The 19215-nt window shown below is 34.9% G+C and overlaps 2 protein-coding genes and 1 non-coding gene across 4 annotated transcripts; 1 reads left to right on the top strand and 2 right to left on the bottom strand.

The window, feature by feature from the left end:
- The first annotated feature begins 485 nt into the window (after positions 1-485).
- Positions 486-9316, top strand: LOC107959875 (uncharacterized). 2 transcript variants are annotated; one of them, XM_041114195.1, is made up of 12 exons: positions 486-754; positions 1380-1485; positions 1864-2811; positions 2896-3020; positions 3349-3513; positions 3601-4034; positions 4128-4549; positions 4636-5121; positions 5194-5513; positions 6052-6156; positions 6248-6373; positions 7186-9316. In XM_041114195.1, exons 1-12 carry the CDS (start codon positions 635-637, stop codon positions 8950-8952), a joined length of 5124 nt encoding a protein of 1707 aa, XP_040970129.1. In that variant the 5' UTR covers positions 486-634; the 3' UTR covers positions 8953-9316. The 2 variants fall into 2 exon arrangements, with proteins under 2 accessions (XP_040970129.1, XP_040970128.1); XM_041114194.1 differs by having other exon boundaries at positions 3601-4549.
- A 418-nt stretch (positions 9317-9734) lies between these two features.
- Positions 9735-9806, bottom strand: TRNAC-GCA (transfer RNA cysteine (anticodon GCA)). The gene has a single exon. It is a non-coding gene; the product is annotated as a tRNA-Cys (tRNA).
- Positions 9807-15443: 5637 nt separating this feature from the next.
- On the bottom strand, positions 15444-16253 carry LOC107960980 (uncharacterized mitochondrial protein AtMg00820-like). Its single transcript, XM_016897224.1, has 2 exons — positions 15883-16253; positions 15444-15480 (listed from the first exon to the last, which is right to left on the bottom strand). Exons 1-2 carry the CDS (start codon positions 16251-16253, stop codon positions 15444-15446), a joined length of 408 nt encoding a protein of 135 aa, XP_016752713.1.
- Between the last annotated feature and the right edge of the window lie 2962 nt (positions 16254-19215).

Here is a 19215-nt window from a genome sequence, read left to right as displayed (position 1 = left end):
TTATAATTAAATAATTAAAAAAGAAATTTAAGTATAATGGTACTACTAACAATGCTATTGACCCTTTTATTCATGGTTAAAATATGTTTCAAGTTTTCGTGTTCTTTATAAATTTAGAATTTAATTTTTATATTTTTATTTTTAGCAATTTTAAAATTTAATTTTACTTGTTGACATCACTTTAAATTTACTAATATAATATTTTAAAATTAAAAAAATACTCATTTAATGGTAATATAATAAAAATAATATTACAATAAACTTGAATTTAAACCACGTATAATTTTTGAAGTTGAGAAAGTAAAAAATTAAAAATTTTAAAATAAAAAAGTTAAATTCTAAATATACAAAAATTAGATTTCATCTATTTATGACGTGGGTGCTTAGCGGAGTTGTCTGTCCATAAAGAGAACAATGCACTGACGAACGGAAGTCCCCCTGCACGTAAATTAATAGCAAGATTAAGGGTAGTTCCGTATTTAGAAAATTACGGCCGCCTCTCGATTCTTTCCCACCTTCACAATTTTCGTCTACACCCCGTTTCACCGTGACGTGACGTTTTTTTTTCTTTAACCTCTTAATTGAAAGTTGAAACAGCGAAGAAAGTCAAGAAAAAGAAATTATTATTAAATTCATGGATGATGAGCTTAAAACCAAAGCAATGGCTTCAAATTCAACGAATGTAAACCCTAGCAAAGATATCGAGGCATCTAAAACTAAAGAAGAAGGCGAACTCCCTGATTCATTTGACGACGTAATCGCACTTTCCCTCTCTTTAACCCTAATTTCCATTTATTTTTCTTCCTTCTTTTTTACTGGTTTTTGGCTGCTGATGAAATATAGGAAAGTGTTCATATCTATGAATATTTGTTTGTCCAACTTTGTCGATTTATTGTGAATATATGTAAGCTTTTTGGTGTTCTTGAACTTTTGATTATGGTAGCGGGTTGTTTGTGCTTCGTTGCTGCGAAATCGAGGGGAAGAAAAAGAAAACAATTTCGTCTATTTGGATCTTAAATAAGATAAAATGAAGGCTGGATTCTTCTTTTTTCATAGTTTAAATTTTTGCAGATTTAAAGACATAATTTGTATTGCTCTTAAAAAAGCTAACTAGATTATAGTTGTATATTTTACTATGCTTAGTTCAATTTTAGCTTAGAGACCTGTTCTTGCTTTGTAAAATCATAGAGCTGAACCAGAGCTTTCAGTGAGAATTTCATTTTATTTGAATTTTACTAAGCTCTGTTTTGGTGTTTTTTTTTTTTGCTTTTTGTCTATTGTTTTGGGTTCTTTTTTTTGCTTTCACTTCGTAATAAACTTATGTACCAAAGAACATAAGTAAGTGTGCGACTTATTGTTGTGTTATTTTCCTTTTGCAGGAAAATCTGGATTGCTCCACTGCTCAGTCTAGTGGTACTATTGCCCCACCTTTGGGGCCTAATTCAGTGCCTTCTGCAGTGAAACTCATACCACCAAATCTGGCTGGTAAGTCCTAGAGGCTAACATCGAGATTCCTAAGTAGCTTTGATGTTTCCGACATATTTGGAGCTTATTTTGTTGCAGCTGAGTTGACTATTGAAATGTCCTGTTTGTATATTGAAGTATTAAACTAGTGCTTAAAATGTACTTTGACGAATGCACTATTTGGTTGCTATTTAACGGTACACATTCAAACTTCATAAGGGGCATTTCTAAGTCTTTTACTTGCTTAGTTTTTGTAGAGATTTTATTTTATGGTCTACTGCCTTCACTGCACTATCTGGAAAATGTCTTTTACCTGCAAAATAGGATGTTTTCCTAATATTGTTTAAACATTTTTCCTAAATTTTAGTATTATATTATAATGTTTCTGCTGATATACAGGGAATGCTATTGCTGGTAATAATATCGCTGGCGCTGTTGATGTTCTTTCACAACAAGCAATTCCACCAATGAGTCAGAAAAATGTTGAGAAGAATCAGTTGCCAGTTAAATCCACTAATCGTAGTTGGTATGCTCCTTCCGGAGGTAGCAATAATCTTGTAATACGCTTCTCAGATGATGATAGTGGAAGTGACTCAGAAGAATGCAGCCGACAAAAACCTGTTGAAAATAAATCCAACTCGATTAGGGATGGCACTCAGAGACCCTTAACTTCATCTGCACCAAAGTTGAACAAGGTAGGACAGACTTCAACAAATACTGCCAGAGCAATTCCCAAGAAACCTTTAAGCCGTACATTTATCTCATCAATGACCAAGATCAATGGTGGGGCCAATCCCAGGGTTGCTGTTTCTTCGGTTGATCAGGGATCACAAATTAGATCTTTTAATCCCCGCAACAAAAGTTTGGCATGCCACGATCTTTTTTCTGAGCAAGGTGTAGTTTCCAACAATAGTAAACTACAGGACTTGAGGCAGCAGATTGCACTTCGGGAAAGCGAATTGAAGCTTAAAGCTGCCCAGCAACATAAGGAAATAGTTCTGACCTCAACTATGAACCTAGACAATAGTGGAGGAAGGAAGTGGATTGCAACTTCAGCATATGGTTCAGTTGATCCAAAAGAACCAGACAAGAAACGCTTGAAACTTGGAGATTCTAATTTTGCCCAATCAAATTCAGGTGCTCAACCAGAGGTGCATCACGTAAAATCTAATTTAGTGTCAAAAGACCAAAAATTGGAGACAAAGAGTCTGCAGAGCAAGGATAAGGTTGATCATAGCAAGAAAGTAGATCCAGTAAGCAAAACCAAGTCAGGCATTAAATGGAAAAAGAAAGATGACAAGCTGGTTGACGTTTCATTGGAAGATGCATCAAAAGTGGTGAAGGATGGTAAACTTTTTTTTGTATCTTCTTTACGTTTATCTTATGCAATCCCGTGGATGCTCTGACTGACATGGTTCTTTCATCCTGCAGGTGTTGACATGCATAAAAATTTGCATCAATCCAAAAGGACCAGTAGGGAGGTTGATCCAAGTGTTTTAGCAAATCAGACTGTAGCTTTAACAAACACAAGTGCCAGTGTTATGCAAAATAACTTGGTACGTTAATGTTTTAGGGTGCTCTTTACTTGTAAATGTTTTTTAAAAATAATACTGGCACTGTATGGTTAACATATTAGATCTGTTTTGCACTATCTACTCGTGCCGAAGAAAAAGATTGACCTTCATTTTGGTGCAATTGGTATTTCAAGGATTATCTGATTAGTGAATATCTTGTTCTAAAGTTATTGGTGCTAAATTATGGACGGACAGAAATGAGTTTTATCTTCATAAAATTAGAAGTCTTAAAAAAATCAGTTTCCAAATGATTGTCTTTGTATATCATCTAAGCTTTTGGTATAGTGGTTAATAGTTTTGCAACTTGTAGAGATACGTGGAATTAAATCATCCTACTAAGGTTGGTTTAAGTAATCCACGAAGTTCTTCACCAAGCAAAGCAGTGAGAGAGCTGAATTTATCAAAAGGGAATGATTACCGTGAAGTCACATCTGGTGATAAAACACTTGATCCCCATTTAAGCAAAAGATCTCAGGTTTCTCTATGTCTGGTGATAAAATAATTTTAACCTTATTTAGCCTCATTATGACTGTGCTGAGACTTGATTAATGTTGCATTTCAGACTTCTCAAGATACTGCAAGTCTGTGGAACAGTTTGGGTAATGTAAATATCCCAGGTCATTCTAATGTGGATGTAGATATACATTCTTTAGTTGAGATTGAGGAAAAACTGGACAAGGAGCTAGAGGAAGCGCAAAAGCACAGATGCTTGTGTGAAATTGAAGAAAGAAATGCTCTTAAAGCTTACCGGAAAGCTCAGAGAGCTTTAATTGAAGCTAATGCTAGATGTACAGATCTTTATCGTCAAAGGGAACTTTGTTCGGCACACTTCAGATCTTTACTTGTGGATGATCCCTGTTTATTATGGTCTTCCAGGCAACATGAACACACTAGAATGGGATTGGATGCCTCAGACAATGTGCCTGAAAATATGGACCTTGTACCAATATCAACTCATAGATTCCTGCCTGCCTGTGACAGTCTTAATCAACCAGGGTATGATGCAAATATCCAATGTATCAATATAGCTCGTCAAAATTTGTCTCCACGGCATGATAATGGGCGAAATTTGGGTTCTGAACCATGCAGTGAGCAGGATGCTAGTACATCAGAGCCATTTCCTCATAATAGCAACAATGCTGCAAATGGAGTAAGATCTCTGTGCAGTCCAATTATTTCTGCAGATGAAGATGAAGGGACCTCTCTAATGGACCATGATTCTGTTCAACCCAGTCCTGAATATCAGCAAAAAAAAAAAAACTCTGAAGTAATTCGTAAGAGTGCAAATAATGAGTCTAATAATCAGGATTCTTTGCTTCTTGAAGCAACATTGAGGTCTGAACTATTTGCGCGGCTGGGAATGAGAACATCAAAGAACATTGATTCATGTTTCAATGAGCCTTCTATGGAACGAGGGGCAGAAAATGATGTTGAAAGTGAAAAGACCCAGATTAGCAATGGTAGTGTTACACTCTCAGAGGCAGAGAAAAAGCATCAATTTGATGTTTCAGGTAGCTTTTTCATTACAAACAATGTTTTAGCAGTGTTATTTTTGTTTGTTGAAAAATGATTAAACAATAGGCATTTCCTGATTTAGGCCCTGAAAAGCCAAATGACGTTATGCCAGAAGCTTTAGTGCTCCAGGAAAAAAATAATATTCCAAAGTTTTACGCTTCAGCAAATCCAAAGGACAATGGAATTTCTGTTGGATGTCAATTTTCAGCGACATCTATCATATTTGCACCTTCTTCCATTTTGAGGAGTGCAATGGGCCATTTGAAGGCCATGGCCCCTGTTACTAGACAAAGAGCAAATCATGTCTACAGTGAAGAGGTTGCTTATGTCAACATTGATGAAATGGAGCAGTCTGGTCAGATAGCAAATTCTTTAGAGGCAATTTGTGATTTATCTAGGAAAGGAATGGGCTCCTATACGTGCAATATTGCAATTGACCCATCTTGGCCACTCTGCATTTATGAGCTCCGAGGAAAGTGCAACAATGATGAGTGCCCCTTTCAACATGTTAAGGAGTTGTCTAAGAGAAATACATACATGAATGGAAATGATGATTCTGACAGTGCTGGTATGAATGTCATTTTACGTCTTTGGAAACCTGTGCATTGTTGCTAACCTAGTTGAAACCATCCGTTTGCAGATTCTCAGCTTGTTCTGGCATCATGTCAACAGCGAAGTAATGGTCCAACAAAACCTGTCAAATATAATGATGTTTTCTTTTCACCAACTTATATAGTCAGCTTAGACATTTTGAAAGCTGATCCACTCGAATCTGTTGTGCCTTGGGCGAATGCACACTCCTGGTGGAAGTATTTCAGTATTTGCTTAGCTTTATCAAGCTTTTTCCAGAAAGATTTACCTACAGATGAGCCTTTCTTTCATGGGGATGATGGTCGTATTGAAGTGCGTGGCAGCTGGAATAGGCAATCCTCATATTTCCAGAGTAGAAATGGAATAGCGGTTTGTAATCATACATTCTGTTTTATTTTTCTACACTTGCTCTTTTTGGGTTTGAGCTCTATAATCTTTTTCTTTTGTGTTTTGTACTTTACAAGTTTCTGGCCTGATATTTATGTACAGATGTTTACTTTCAAGTATGTCTTGTTTAAGTCCCAAGAACTGTGAGCATAAGGTTGACCTTCCATTGAGTCATCAGTAATCTCTTGTTAATTGTAAGATGTGTAGAAATTGGAAAGCCTTTTTTATTTTTCTTAGAATACATTCTCTATCTGATTTCCTGTTTTCTTTATACAGTTTCCTATGGTTATACTCTGTAGTCTTGTCATGGGAAAAACCTGTGCTCTCTCCAAGATGGTCAAAAGCAATGCTCCTTGTATTTTGACTTTGAATCAGCACCTGCTTTCACTCATTTATGTTTATTTAATACCTTGAGATATGTTTGCAATTTTTTTTTCTGTATTACAAATGACAAATTGGCATATTGTGTTGTTTACATACATATTCTAATTAGGACACTCCTTTCATGGTGTGTACTCAGAAAAAACTCAGCCAAAGCCAAGCTTCAGATGCTAAGGCCCAGTCCTTGGAGATGGCTTTGCTTGTCCTCAACCAGGAGGTTAACAAAGTGGAGGGTATGAAAAAGGTAACCTTGGCCACCTGCAAGATAACTTTTGGTTCATATTCACATACTAACACTTCTGTTTCTGCCTTCAACTCCACTTTTTAACTCGCAGGCTCTTTCTTTACTTTCACGGTCCCTTGAGGCTGATCCGGCTTCAGAGACTCTCTGGATGGTTTATCTGCTTATTTGCTATAGTCGTAGGCTGTTTGTTGGGAAGGATGACATGTTCTCTTTTGCGGTATGTAAATTTATATGCATGGTTATGATAATTATTTGGACTCTGCATGTTGGTAACATTTAGATTGGAGGTATGGTATTGTTTAAATTGTAACTATATGCTGACATGTAAAGGTTTCTGTCTACTGGTTATTCTTGGTTCTCTCTACTAATGGTAGTTCATATGGACACTAGCAGCTTTGGTTGTCCATAGAAGTTTGCTTCATTTGGAAACTAATTATATAATCCATTGTTTTATGCATGCTTTCTCCTAGTGTCACTAGTTTCCATTAGTATTTTCATCACTTAGCCACAATGGGAATGGAATAGAAGCAGAAGGGCTAAAGAAATTACTAGGCCAATGATTGCATGCATGGGAATGTTACAGTACTGGTAATTTCGGGATTGGGTAAATTGTTTGGGGGAATTGAAAAATATCTGTGAGATTGTTAGTATTGCTTTGATTGTGTGCGAGTATTTGTTCATTTGTCATTCTTTTCAGTTTGCTTAAGATATTCCCTCCTTTTGTTCCTTTCTTAAGTATTTGTGTGTTTTCAAGTATATCTATTTTGTTCTTCTCAATATTTATTCTTTTAATGTAAAATATTTGCTTTGCATTGGCATTAAATTTGTGTCCTATTCCTACTTAGGTAGCACTTCCCATCTTGGGTATTCCTTTCCTCCTCACACTAAAACAAAGCATGTATGAATGTAAATCATGTGTATGAGTTTGAGACATAACACATATAGACATGCATCCTTGTTCCTCCCTTCAGAGAATTCAGATAAAATTCAAACATTTTGTTTGGGCGTACTTCTTCTCTTGGTCTTCAGGTCAGAAACAATGAAGGATCGTATGAACTTTGGCTTATGTACATCAACAGTCGAAAACAAGTGGATGATCGGTTGGGTGCATATGATGCGGCTCTTTCAGCACTTTGTCGTGGTTCATCTTCCCCTGGAAAGGATGTACTGCATATGAGTGCATGCATCCTAGACCTGTTTTTGCAGATGATGGATTGTTTATGCATGTCTGGGAATGTTGAGAAAGCCATCCAGAAAATATATAGACTTCTCCCTGCTACGACAAATTCTGAAGGGCCTTGTTCGATGTTTACTGATATCCTCGCATGCTTAACCATTACTGACAAATGTGTATTATGGGTTTCTTGTATTTACTTGGTTATTTACAGGAAGCTGCCAGATGCTGTGGTCCAGCGGCTAGAGCGTGAGAAAGAACTTCTTCCGGTCAAATGGCCCTCTTTTGATCTGGGCAACAATGAAAAGAAAAGGGCTATGCAGTTGTTAGAAATGGTAGTAAGTTGTGTTGACTCGTACATCAATACCGAATCATTTAAGAGTGAAAGTGATCTCAGATCGGCACAACTTTTTGCTCTCAATCACATGAAGTGTTTGGTTGCACTCAATAGCACTGACTGCTGTCAAAGCATGTTTGAAAAATACAGAAAAGTTTATCCATCTTGCTTAGAACTTGTTCTGATATCAGCACGAGTGCCAAAATATGATTCTGAGAATTTGAGTTTTCTTGGGTTTCAAGAAGCCCTTAACAACTGGCCAAAAGGATCCCCTGGAATTCACTGTACCTGGAATCAATATGCTGAATATGCCCAGCAGAATGGAAAAGCCGATCTTGCGAAAGAACTCATCACATGTTGGTATAATTCCGTTTGGAAAGTTGAGTACCCTGAAACTGAAAATTTGGAACCCATAGATGGTGGGAACTCTTTTGTCTCTTGGGGAGCGAATTCAATGTCAAATTCCAGCGTTGTGGTACCTAATGCAAACGAGACAGATACAATGTTCGGATATCTTAATCTCTTTCTTTATAACTTTTTGCAAAATAATAATGTTGACGCTCGCTCAGCTATTGACCAGGCATTGAGGGCTGCCACTCCCATGGGTTTCAATCATTGTGTAAAGGAGCATGCCCTATTTTTGCTCAATGATGAGTCTCGAAAGGGTGATGTTCCTATTAGTTGGCAGATCAATACTTTGAATATGTATTTGGATACTGCTCGCTCTTTCCAAGTCTCTGAGCCACTATCTAGACATTTTATTACCGAGATTGAAAAGCCAAGAGTCCAGCAACTTGTTCGAAACATTCTCAGTCCAGTCTCGTCTGATTCTTCTCTTGTGAATTTGGTCCTTGAAGTGTGGCATGGCCCATCTCTTTTGCCCCAAAATCTAACTCAGCCGAAGGATCTAGTCAATTTTGTGGAAGCCATCTTGGCATTAGTGCCATCCAACTATGAGTTAATGTTTTCCGTGTGTAAGGTGTTAAGCCAAGGTGACTGTTTTAGGGATGTTTCTCCCAGTCTTATGTTTTGGGCTAGCTCAACCTTGGTCGATGCATTCTTTCATGCCGTCCCCATTGCACCCGAGTTTGTATGGGTGAAGGCTGCCAATATAATGGACAATGTTCCGGGCATTGAGACCATTCTTACAAGGTTTTACAGGAAGGCTTTAGCAGTATATCCATTCTCCCTAACGTTGTGGCAGTCGTATCACGCTCTAACTGATAAGACTGATGATCGGAACGTCATGGAAGAAGCGAGAGAAAGAGGTATTGTACTTGACTGAAGTCTCTTTTCATTAAATTGAGTGTATACTGTTAGGCTGGTAGTTTCAGCATTTGCCACAGAAACAATATTGGCGAGTCTTACTTAAGACGAATTGGTTTTTGAGGAAATTTTTGGCTAGGTAAATATTGAGCCAGTTCATGTGTAATAGGAGAGATTGATGTGTAAGTAGGAAACACAAAAGAACATACAAATTATAGGAACTAAATTGAAATAGGGATTTATGTTTTGGTGGGATACTAATCTGAAATAGGTGAAGATTTGTTTAGTTGTAAAACAATCCCAGTTGTTGCGCCCATTTTGCCTTGGATTTTATGTTGCTTTTTTCCTTCAATCAATGTAATTGCTCATATATTTTGTTTTCATTTGCGATTTGAGTAAATTTTGGTTCATTTTGTTTTGTTCCACCGCTTGTTGGATCCTCTTTCTCAGCGTAAAGAGGAGAAATAAATAAATCAACTTATCAGTACGAGGGTATGATTATTAAATGTCTAAATAACTTTAAAAGATTTTAAAGTTAAAGCATATTCGACACTTAACCAAAATTTCCATGAAGAATGGCGTTTAGTAGTATTAGTTGGATTTGTGCGGTGCCTGACTAATGCTGCAAATGTGGAAATCGTTCAAGTAAAAAATCATAATAATATATGATTTCACCGAAATAATTAACTTATAGCAGACTAACTGAAGATGCAATGTGGAATGATAGCACAAATGAGCGGTGCAAGCACATACAGCATCTAAAAATTGGATTCAGGTGCGTAAAAAAAAAGATTAAATATTAAGGCCCAACCGGGTTCGAACCGGTGACCTCTTGATCTGCAGTCAAATGCTCTACCACTGAGCTATAGACGCTCTGTGATCTTATCATGCTGTATTAATATTTATATAGACTCTAAATTTATATGTGAATCAATTTTCAACCTATCTTATCATTTCACACTTTTTTAGAGAAAAGTTTATATAACACAGTCGATCACTTGATGCTATTTTATTAATTTGTCAAACATCAATAACATCTAATATCAAAATTAGTGACATGCCATTCGTTACTAGTCTGATGATTTAATTAGTAAAATAGTTGAGGTGGTGGGTTAATTAGAGAAATAGACGAAGTCGACACTTTGGGGGTCTGATTTTGAAAACTTCAATACAAAATTGGAAGTCGGTCCCTGGAAGTCGTTCCCTGGAAGTGTCGACTTTAAAGTCGAACCCCTGGGAGACCACTTCCCTAATTTGTCATGTTTTTTTCACGCAGCAGCAACTCATGAGCTTGCATGAAGATACAGGAAAATACAGGAAAGAAAGGAAACCATAGAAACCCGTGGCAGCAAGCATGAAAGCAAGAAAATGCAGTGTTTCATTTTCATGTAGCAGAGCAAAGAAATAATGGACCCATGAACAAGCATGAATGAAAGAAACATAAAAAGTATCCTAGCATGCAGAAGTAAAGGAATTATTGAAGCATGCTGAGGTAAGCAAGTATGGGTTAATTATTATTTTTGAATAACTGTTTTAAATTTTATGCAATTTAGTCATTTTGGTTTTGTGTATATAAATGAACAACCACTCTTCTCGTATTTTCAATCAAAAAAAATTTCTTCTCTCAATTCCTCCCAATATCTTTTTCTTCTCCCGTTATCTTTCCAACACAACATATGCGTAACAAATTCTCTACAAATTCCTCACTAATAAGTAAGTTATTTAAAAAAAAAAACTTTTTTAGTTGATAAATGTGAAATTTAGAGATTAGTTGAATGTTTATTGTTATATTTGATATTTTTGTTATTTTAGATGTTAATATCTTGCTAGATTGTTATATGTTAGTATATTATTTGTTTAAAGATTGATATATTAATAATTATCATTTTTAAATTTGTTTAAAATTTGAGTTTATTTTTATATAAAAGGGAAAATATTGGTATATTGATATATTACAGTTTATTATTAGTTTGTTTGATTGAAGGTTAATATATTGATATAGTTTATTAATTGTTTGTAGAATAGTTGGTCTATTTTTTGTTTAAATGTTGAGATATTTTTAAGTTTTTGTATATTTTGTTATTTTTTTATGTTTATTTTATTAGGAAATATAAAGAATATTTTAAAGTACCAAACTTTTATTTGTAATGTTAGTTATTAGTATTACTTTTGGGATTATTGTTAGTTTCAGTATTAGTATATTGGTGTGCATATATATATATATATATTATTTTTAATTGTTTGAAAAATATATAGTTTATTATTTGTTCAAATATTTTTTTTTATGTATTTTTTTAAAGTTTACAGTAAGGTGTTTTTATTATTATGTATTTGAAAAGATAATTGTATTTTAATTATAAATTTGGTTATAGATTTATATTTATGGAATGATAGATTAATATATATTGTTTGTTGAGTGTTCGTAAAAGTATATAGTTTATTGTTAGTATATTAAGATATCTATTTAAATGTTATTTTATTGATATATTTGAGTTTATTGTCAGTTTAAATGTTAGTTACTAATTGGAGATGAATTAAAAATTTTGTAACAATAACCAGTGGGGGAAGTTTGTTGAAATGCAAAGGTAGACATATTTCATCACGCATTGATCAATCGGTAAAATCTTACAACTAAAAACTTTTTCGTATGCAAAAAATTGATTTTTAAAATATATATATTATGAAGTTTTCTTTATTTTATTTAAAAATTGAAAATAACTAATGTATCTATTTTATTATATTCATCGTTAGAGGCAGATGGAAGGAGCACATCATTCGACATCGAAATTTGGGTTTTTCAATGCGACTCTCGCACAACATTGGAAAAAGATTCTTGCATTGGTTGCAACGTTGGTTGAATGTTGGAGGCTTGAAACACACACATTCCACTTTTCGTGTGGAGAATGCACGATAACATTAGAGGACTTGGCACTACAACTTGGCCTCCTGACTGACGGTCGGCCTGTGATTGGAAATGACGTTGTCAGGTGCAACATTTATGAGATTTGTGAGGAGTATTTGGGCATGGCTCTGGAGAGTTAATACATAAAAAGTCTTCGTTTGAAAATAACATGGTTGGAACAAAATTTTACAATGAACGAAAATTTGAGTTTAGAGGAAATTGAGGAAGCTAAAAGAGCATATGTTCTTGAAAATAATAGGGTAAAGTCACAAATACCATTCATCAACATAAGAGAATATATATACATGTCATATCACATTTAGAATTGAAATAGGAGAACTACTCTTATTCGCCCCCTACTTCCAATAATATAGAAAATATAACACCGGGACATTATTATTTAAATCAAAACTAAAAGGAAATTAGGACTAAATTGAGAGGATTAATAATTTGTTGGAACCTACCGGCTAAATAAAAAATTTTGGTGGCTAAAATTCGAATAGTTGTATCTCAACCTTGGTTCAGTTAGGATATAACCAGATGGCTCCAAAGTGGGAGACATAATAATTAGGATTGAGTGGCGACAATGGTTTGTAGAGACCGCACCGAGGGAGTATATATTTGTGTGTGGAGGAACAAAATTCCTCTCAATTTTGCTTCCCAAATCTTTTTCTCTAAGCATCGTCTTCTTCAGTTGCCCTGAAGAAGAAAAAGATGTAGTTGAAGGAAGTTTTGCAAGTTGCAGCCATCGTGTGGAATTAAGTCTAGAAGTCGAAAGATTGGGAACTAATAAATTTCCTTATCCCTCTGAACTTGTGGATTGAAGAAAAGAAATAGAGTAAGAAAATTCAATGTTTCTGGATAATTGTAGAATTTGGGTCTTAAGGGTTGAACACCTTTAGTTTAACTGATACATGGTTGTCATGTTTAGCTGCCAAGATGAATGAGGCTCTAGGGTTCAAAGAAGCTAAGATAAGGAGGCACAAAAACAAGGTGAATTTCCACTCTCCATTTCTGGTATGCTGTATGTTGATTAGTGAAGGTTGAAAGCATAAAGATGAGTAGGATTATATGTATCTGCCAGCATATCGTTATTAAAGTAATGGTTATGGATTCCATGAAATGCATGTATATATGTGCATAAATGTACTCAGGAATAATATAAGGGATTATTAAAGGGTTTAGATGAAGTTAAGATTAGGGAATAAGGGTTGAATCTGTTAGATACCTTTATACAGTATTGTTGTATACACCGTTGATGGGCGAAGCTCCAGGCCTTGCGAAGGGGACACTTCGGTGTTTGAACATCAAGGTTAGGATGGTGATTGGAGGAATGGATGGAATGCAATGGGAAGAGTAGATAAAAGATCATGGCTATGCCATGGGTCCAATCGGAGGCTATAAACCGAAAATGAGTAAGACCATAACTGAAATATGTTATGGCATCATGATAAAAGTGAGAAAGACCATAGTTGAAAGATGTTATGTCATCATGATAAAAATGAATAAGACCATAGCTAAAAGATGCTATGATATCATATAAAAGTACGCTATAACAATAATAGGACTAAGACCATGGCTGAAAAACGCTATGACATCCTTTGATAGTCATCGGGATAGTAAACACGAAGTTAAATTGTGTAAGACCATAGCTGAAAGACAATACGACATCATAGGTAGTCCACTGAGACACTAAACACGAGGTAGTCCACCAAGACACTAAGCACAAGGTAGTCAGCTGGGACTGCAACAAGGGAAGTCTGCTAGGGTGTAAAAATATGGGGATTGTAATTAGAAAACCTGCGGTTCATGAAGACTGTCAAGAGTGAAAGTAAAGTTCGCAGGTGACTAGATTGATAAGTCATCAAAAGAAATGAGTTAGTGTGGCTAAGGAATATAGACCACTGGAATAATGAGTGACGCCAAGGTTATGTCTCAACCTAAATAGGGTGAAGGGAAGAAGAGGCCCCTTAAATAAGGAAGTACACCTAGTAAACACTTTATTAGTCTGCCAAAGAAGTTGCGAGTTCCACACAATTTAAACAGGCACAGGTTAGTCCGCCTTAAGATGCAAGCATGTGACGTAAGTTGATAAAAGTCAGCTGAAGGGTTTAATGAACAAGTCAGGGTCTTCATGAAGGCATGTCCAAACGACTAGTAATGCCCGTTTGAGGATAGTGGAAAGAGGAGGTTAGACATCGTCATAAAGAATGGCAGAAACCTTTGTGGATCTATTACGGGTAGAAACTATAGGTCCTGAGAAGCTTCATTGAGAAGAAGATCTACATAGTAAGGGATAAAATGTCGTTTAAAAAGCCTTAATACTTCCGGGCAGTTAAAACATTGAAACCTGATGCAGACAATAGGTGTAGAAACCTTGGGTAATCGCTAAGCGTCGCTGCCTAAAAGTAACATATGCAATTGTCAGAGAGATAAATTTTGTGCTGAACATCTCACCCCTTCTATAAAATTTTATATGTGAAACTCACTAAGTTTCCTCAAACTTATAAGATTTCTTTTTGAGTGCATGTTAGTTAAAGAATTAATAAGTGAGAGGGACCAAGCCAGACTCTACTTGGTGCTAGGTAAAACTCTGTAGCTGGGCATGTGTATAGAGGGGCACTCGTAGAGGCTTCATCTCAGAGTTCAAGTCGTCTACAAGTATTTTCGTTTCTCTGTCCAAAATTTGTAATCAATCATAGGAATCGAGATTTAAAGTTTTATTTTTAGTATAAAACGACTTGTAAATTTAGTTAGTATAAAACGACTTGTAAATTTAGTTAGACTTTCAAACCCACATTGTTTAAGTATGTAATTAAACCCGAAATAGAAAGTTGTGTAAGTAATTCTGATTAGTGTAGCATTCGATATCCAGATCTGGTGATTGGAACATACAGATTATAAATGCCCAACTTGCTAAGATAATAATCACATTGGTTTTTTTTCCCAAAGCCTTTGCAAGTATATCTGCCAATTGATCTATAATAGAGACATAAGAAGGAGAAATAATACCCTTTTGAATTGCATCTCTAATAAAATGACAATCCACCTCAATATGTTTCATACGTTCGTGATTAACAGGATTATGAGCAATATACAAAGCAGACTGACTATCACAAAACAAAGGAATAACTTTATGGTGATACACCCTGAGACTGAGCAACAAAGCCTTCAACCATTTCAATTCACAAGTAACAGAGGCCATAGAGTAATACTCTACTTTAGTTAAGGATCGAGAGACAATGTGCTACTTCTTAGTTTTCTAGGAGACAGTCAATTTTCTAAGAAACATGAGCTAGCCAATTAGAGACCGTCGAGTAATGGGATATGAGGCCCAATCCGAGTCACACTAGCCTTGTAAAGACAACTCATCATCTACATAGAGGAAGATACCCTGGCCTAGAGCATATTTTAATTAACAAACTACTTGAATTGCCTCGTCCCGATGTTCTTGCTTTGGATGTAGCATAAATTGAGATAACCCATGCAAAGAGTATGCTAAATTTGGACGTGTAACAACCAAATATATAAGGTGACCCATCAATCACCGATAGGATTTTGGATCTACAATTAATTCTTTTGTAGCATGTGCTAGTCCGTGGTTTTGTTCAATCGGAGAGCCAACTGGTTTGGCTCCCAATAATCCTGCTTCAGAAATATTATCAAGTGCATACTTACGTTGACACAAGAAAAAACCTTGAGCACTATGAGTAACCTCAATACCCAAAAAATACTTTAGTACTCTGAGATCCTTCATATGAAAACAATTATCGAGATAGGTCTTAAAAAACTTCAATGAAGTAGAATCCTTACAAAAAAAGATCAAATCATCGACATACAAAGCACATTAATCTGTACAACACCTCTAGTATATGTAAAAAGGGAATAATCAGTGAAAGATTGTAGGAAGCCATACTCTTTTAGAGCCGTAACGAGTTTTGCAAACCAATAATGAGGTGCCAACTTCAAACCATACAAAGATTTTTGAAGCCTACGCACCGTGCCCGGATCCAAAAGGGCAAACCTAGGTGGAATTTTCATATATACCTCCTCATCAAGACCACCGCACAGAAAGGCATAATGAACATCCATTTGATGAAGCTCTTTATCTTTGATGCAACGATGGCCAATAAGGTTCGAACAATCACCATATTTTCCACTAGAACAAAAGTCTCATTATAATCAATTCCTTCAATCTGATGATTGTTGAGGACAACTAAATGGGCCTTCAATCTTTCAATGGTACCGTCGGAGTTGTATTTGATCTTATACACCCATTTGCTACCTAGAGTTTTATTTCTAGGAGGAAAAGACTTTATCATCCATGTGCCATTAGCCTTCAAAGCTCGAACCTCCATTTGCATAGAACTACGCCACCCTGCATTTTTCACAGCCTCCTTAAAAAATTGTGGCTCCATTCCTACAATTACTATTACAAGAAAATTTCTGTGTTTCATGGTAAATTTGTCACAATTAATATAATGTGCTATAGGAAAAGGCATACCTAAGGAAGGACAGGAGGCGAATGATATGTGTAACACCCCTCGCCCGACCTGATCATCAGACCCGAGTTATAACATGCTACTATAGTTAATGGAACTATCACATGTAACCACAACATTAACTTATTCAATAATTTACTACTATCATAAACATGCACAAAATAATATGAAAGCAAATCAGATACCCAATCAAGCTTATAAAAGCTATTAAGTTGACTCGAGCATGAATGAGGACCAAAGTGCAAACTCTTCAAAGTGTGAGCATAGGTATGGATACCTAAGTCAAGTACTGACACCATCTTTTGCTTTGATGTTTCAAAAATCAAGTTAAAATACAGAAGTATCGATACCAAATTAGATATCGATACCATTTTGGCATTCCACCATTTTAAAAATTTTGGACACAAGTGAACTTATATCGATACCTTTATAAAGTGTTAATTTTTGAAGATGAGTACCGATACTGTATATTGGTATTAATACCAATTGGGCATTCTGTCATTTTAAAATACTGTTCATTTGGTAAAGAATCGATATTTCCATATATAGTATCAATACTTTTTACCAGAAGGTCAAAAATCACATGTTTTGGTATTCTTTCATGCCCAAATCAAAATCAAACATAAGTGGTGCCTTTAGGCACACTACAACCTACATAAAACCTATTTCAGCATATACCAAAACCTTCAATTCACCAATTTCAACATAACTCATTTTGGCACTTATATCATCTCTATTAAACTTCTATCTAAGAAAATCATACCACTTGAATTATGCACTTATTCCATACATGGAAATTTCCAATACCAACCAAGCATACAATTGGCCATTTACAAGTCAATCAAACTATTGAATGTCAAATAAGTACCTTACTAGACATATCAACCTAAAGAATCATTAACCATTACTCACATAGAGGATGCCATTCACCTTCAACAAGTATTCAAACATCATCATTATTCTTGTCATTCATAGGCCTCAACTAAATTTAACATATTGTCATCATGCACACTTATAAACATAACATGTAAGCATCCAAAATTATACATTATTTATGATTCAAACTCATAAAATTCAAAGTAAAAACATATGCCAAACATCTATTATATACATTCCACATAATCGAGTCTAGAGAATTTAAAAGTCTACCAAGTTAAAAGCTAGATAGTATGAGTTTTGAGATGATCCGATCAACATGTTTCGCAAAATGACCACTACATAAACAAAAAAAAAGAGAAAATAATAAAATTCACCTCCATTCATAATTAACATAACAAATTAGCTAACTATACAACTTTCTCGTCATAACATTTCACAACTCAAGTGAGTTCATCACATATGAGTCTTATAACATTTCATGTCAGATCCCAAATCTGATGGATCCGAGAAGAAGGAATCTAGTTGTGAACATATGTTTGGCGTATTATAGTAGTGTAGTCAGCCATTAACAAATTTTTGGCGAACTAATGTTTGGTGCATAAGAGTATCAGCCCATAGAAGTATTTAATGATTTATTCTCTTAGTATTCCTCAATAGAAGAAAGGGTATGACAAGTTAAGAGTACGCCTCAGAATTTCTGGTTAAGTATAACATGCCATATTTGAGTTATCACCATAGTTCTGGTATGCCTGGTTTGTTCGAATGAGATGTATGTGGGGTTCTGTAATGTGATTGGTAGGATCAATTGAATGGTTTGATAGGTCAAATAGCATCGACATCAGATTTTCTTTTATATTTTCTCTGATTTTTGTAAGACAATAATGGGACCACTTCTGTATGCATTTGACACTTGTAATAACCCATTTTTCAGTGGTGTCGGAAACGGTGGTTTCGGAATAAAAAATTCAAAGAGTGAGTTCGAATAATTAGTATTTAAATTATATGAGTCAATAATAATTTTTGTATTGAATTTTGATTTGAGGAACTTTAACTAACTGAATTAAAAGTTACTATAAGTGGTTCGGTTCAAAAGTCAAGTGGTTATTGAAAACGAGGTATTAGGATCTCATTTTCATAATTTAAGGCTGCAAATATTTTTATTAAATATTTACAGAGTCGTATTATATGTGAATTGAAGTTTGGTCTAGTAATTGTGATGATTTCTTGCTTTAAAAGAGGTAAAAGTTAATTGATATAGATTTAAAATAGTAAAAAGGACCAAAATAATAATTAAACCATGGTCAAAAAGTCCAAGCAGTGGTGGATATGATTAATCCACAACTTTTGGGTTATTTGTTCATTTAGTCCTAATTAGTTCAGGATTAAATTGAAATAAAGTTTAATTAATTAATTAATAAAAATAATTGAAGGACCAATTGTGGAATTAAAACCAAATTAGACGGTAATTATACCATAATCTCATTTGATGAGCAAATATGGATATGATTTAATAATTTCATAAGTTATATTTAAGGGTTAATTTAGTAAATAGTTAAAAAGGTAAGTTCATTTAAGAAATTAAAAGTTAAAATTTAGCAATTTCCTTTCTTCTTCACGGGGAGAGAACCGAAATACCATAGCTAGGGCATGGGAGCTTTGGCCAAACTTGAGTTCTTTGATTGGATCAAGAGCGAATGAAAAATCAAGGAAGAGAAAATTGTCGAGTAGTCTCTGTACCTTGATTGTTGCTGCAAATTAGTCTGATAAGTTCGTTCAGTTTATTTTTTTAAATGTATTATATGAACCTAATTGCATAATGTTAGATTATATTGATTTGTGTAAATGAAAATGAAAATGAAAATGAAAATAATGAATTGATATTACGTCGATCACTAATTGAGATACTTTGAGTCATTATAGGAAATCAGTCCTGTAAGTTCATTTAATATGAACTCAATTATATTTCTAATTGTTTATGAATGTTAGAGCTTAAATTATA

The sequence above is a fragment of the Gossypium hirsutum genome, chromosome A05 (assembly GCF_007990345.1).
Source record: "Gossypium hirsutum isolate 1008001.06 chromosome A05, Gossypium_hirsutum_v2.1, whole genome shotgun sequence".
Taxonomy (NCBI): Eukaryota; Viridiplantae; Streptophyta; class Magnoliopsida; order Malvales; family Malvaceae; genus Gossypium; species Gossypium hirsutum.
The sequence above is the reverse complement of the archived record's forward strand: the minus strand, read 5'-3'. Positions and strand labels throughout refer to the sequence as shown.

What these genes read in the sequence shown, in the direction of transcription:
- LOC107959875 (XM_041114194.1), top strand. Translation starts at nt 635, where the DNA reads ATGGATGATGAGCTTAAAACCAAAGCAATGGCTTCAAATTCAACGAAT. An exon ending in GTGTTATGCAAAATAACTTG is followed by an intron (nt 3,021 to 3,348) that starts GTACGTTAATGT and finishes TGCAACTTGTAG; the next exon opens with AGATACGTGGAATTAAATCA. An exon ending in AGAGTAGAAATGGAATAGCG is followed by an intron (nt 5,514 to 6,051) that starts GTTTGTAATCAT and finishes GTGTGTACTCAG; the next exon opens with AAAAAACTCAGCCAAAGCCA.
- LOC107960980 (XM_016897224.1), bottom strand. Translation starts at nt 16,253, where the DNA reads ATGGAGCCACAATTTTTTAAGGAGGCTGTGAAAAATGCAGGGTGGCGT. An exon ending in GCGGTGGTCTTGATGAGGAG is followed by an intron (nt 15,481 to 15,882) that starts GTATATATGAAA and finishes TTTCTGAAGCAG; the next exon opens with GATTATTGGGAGCCAAACCA.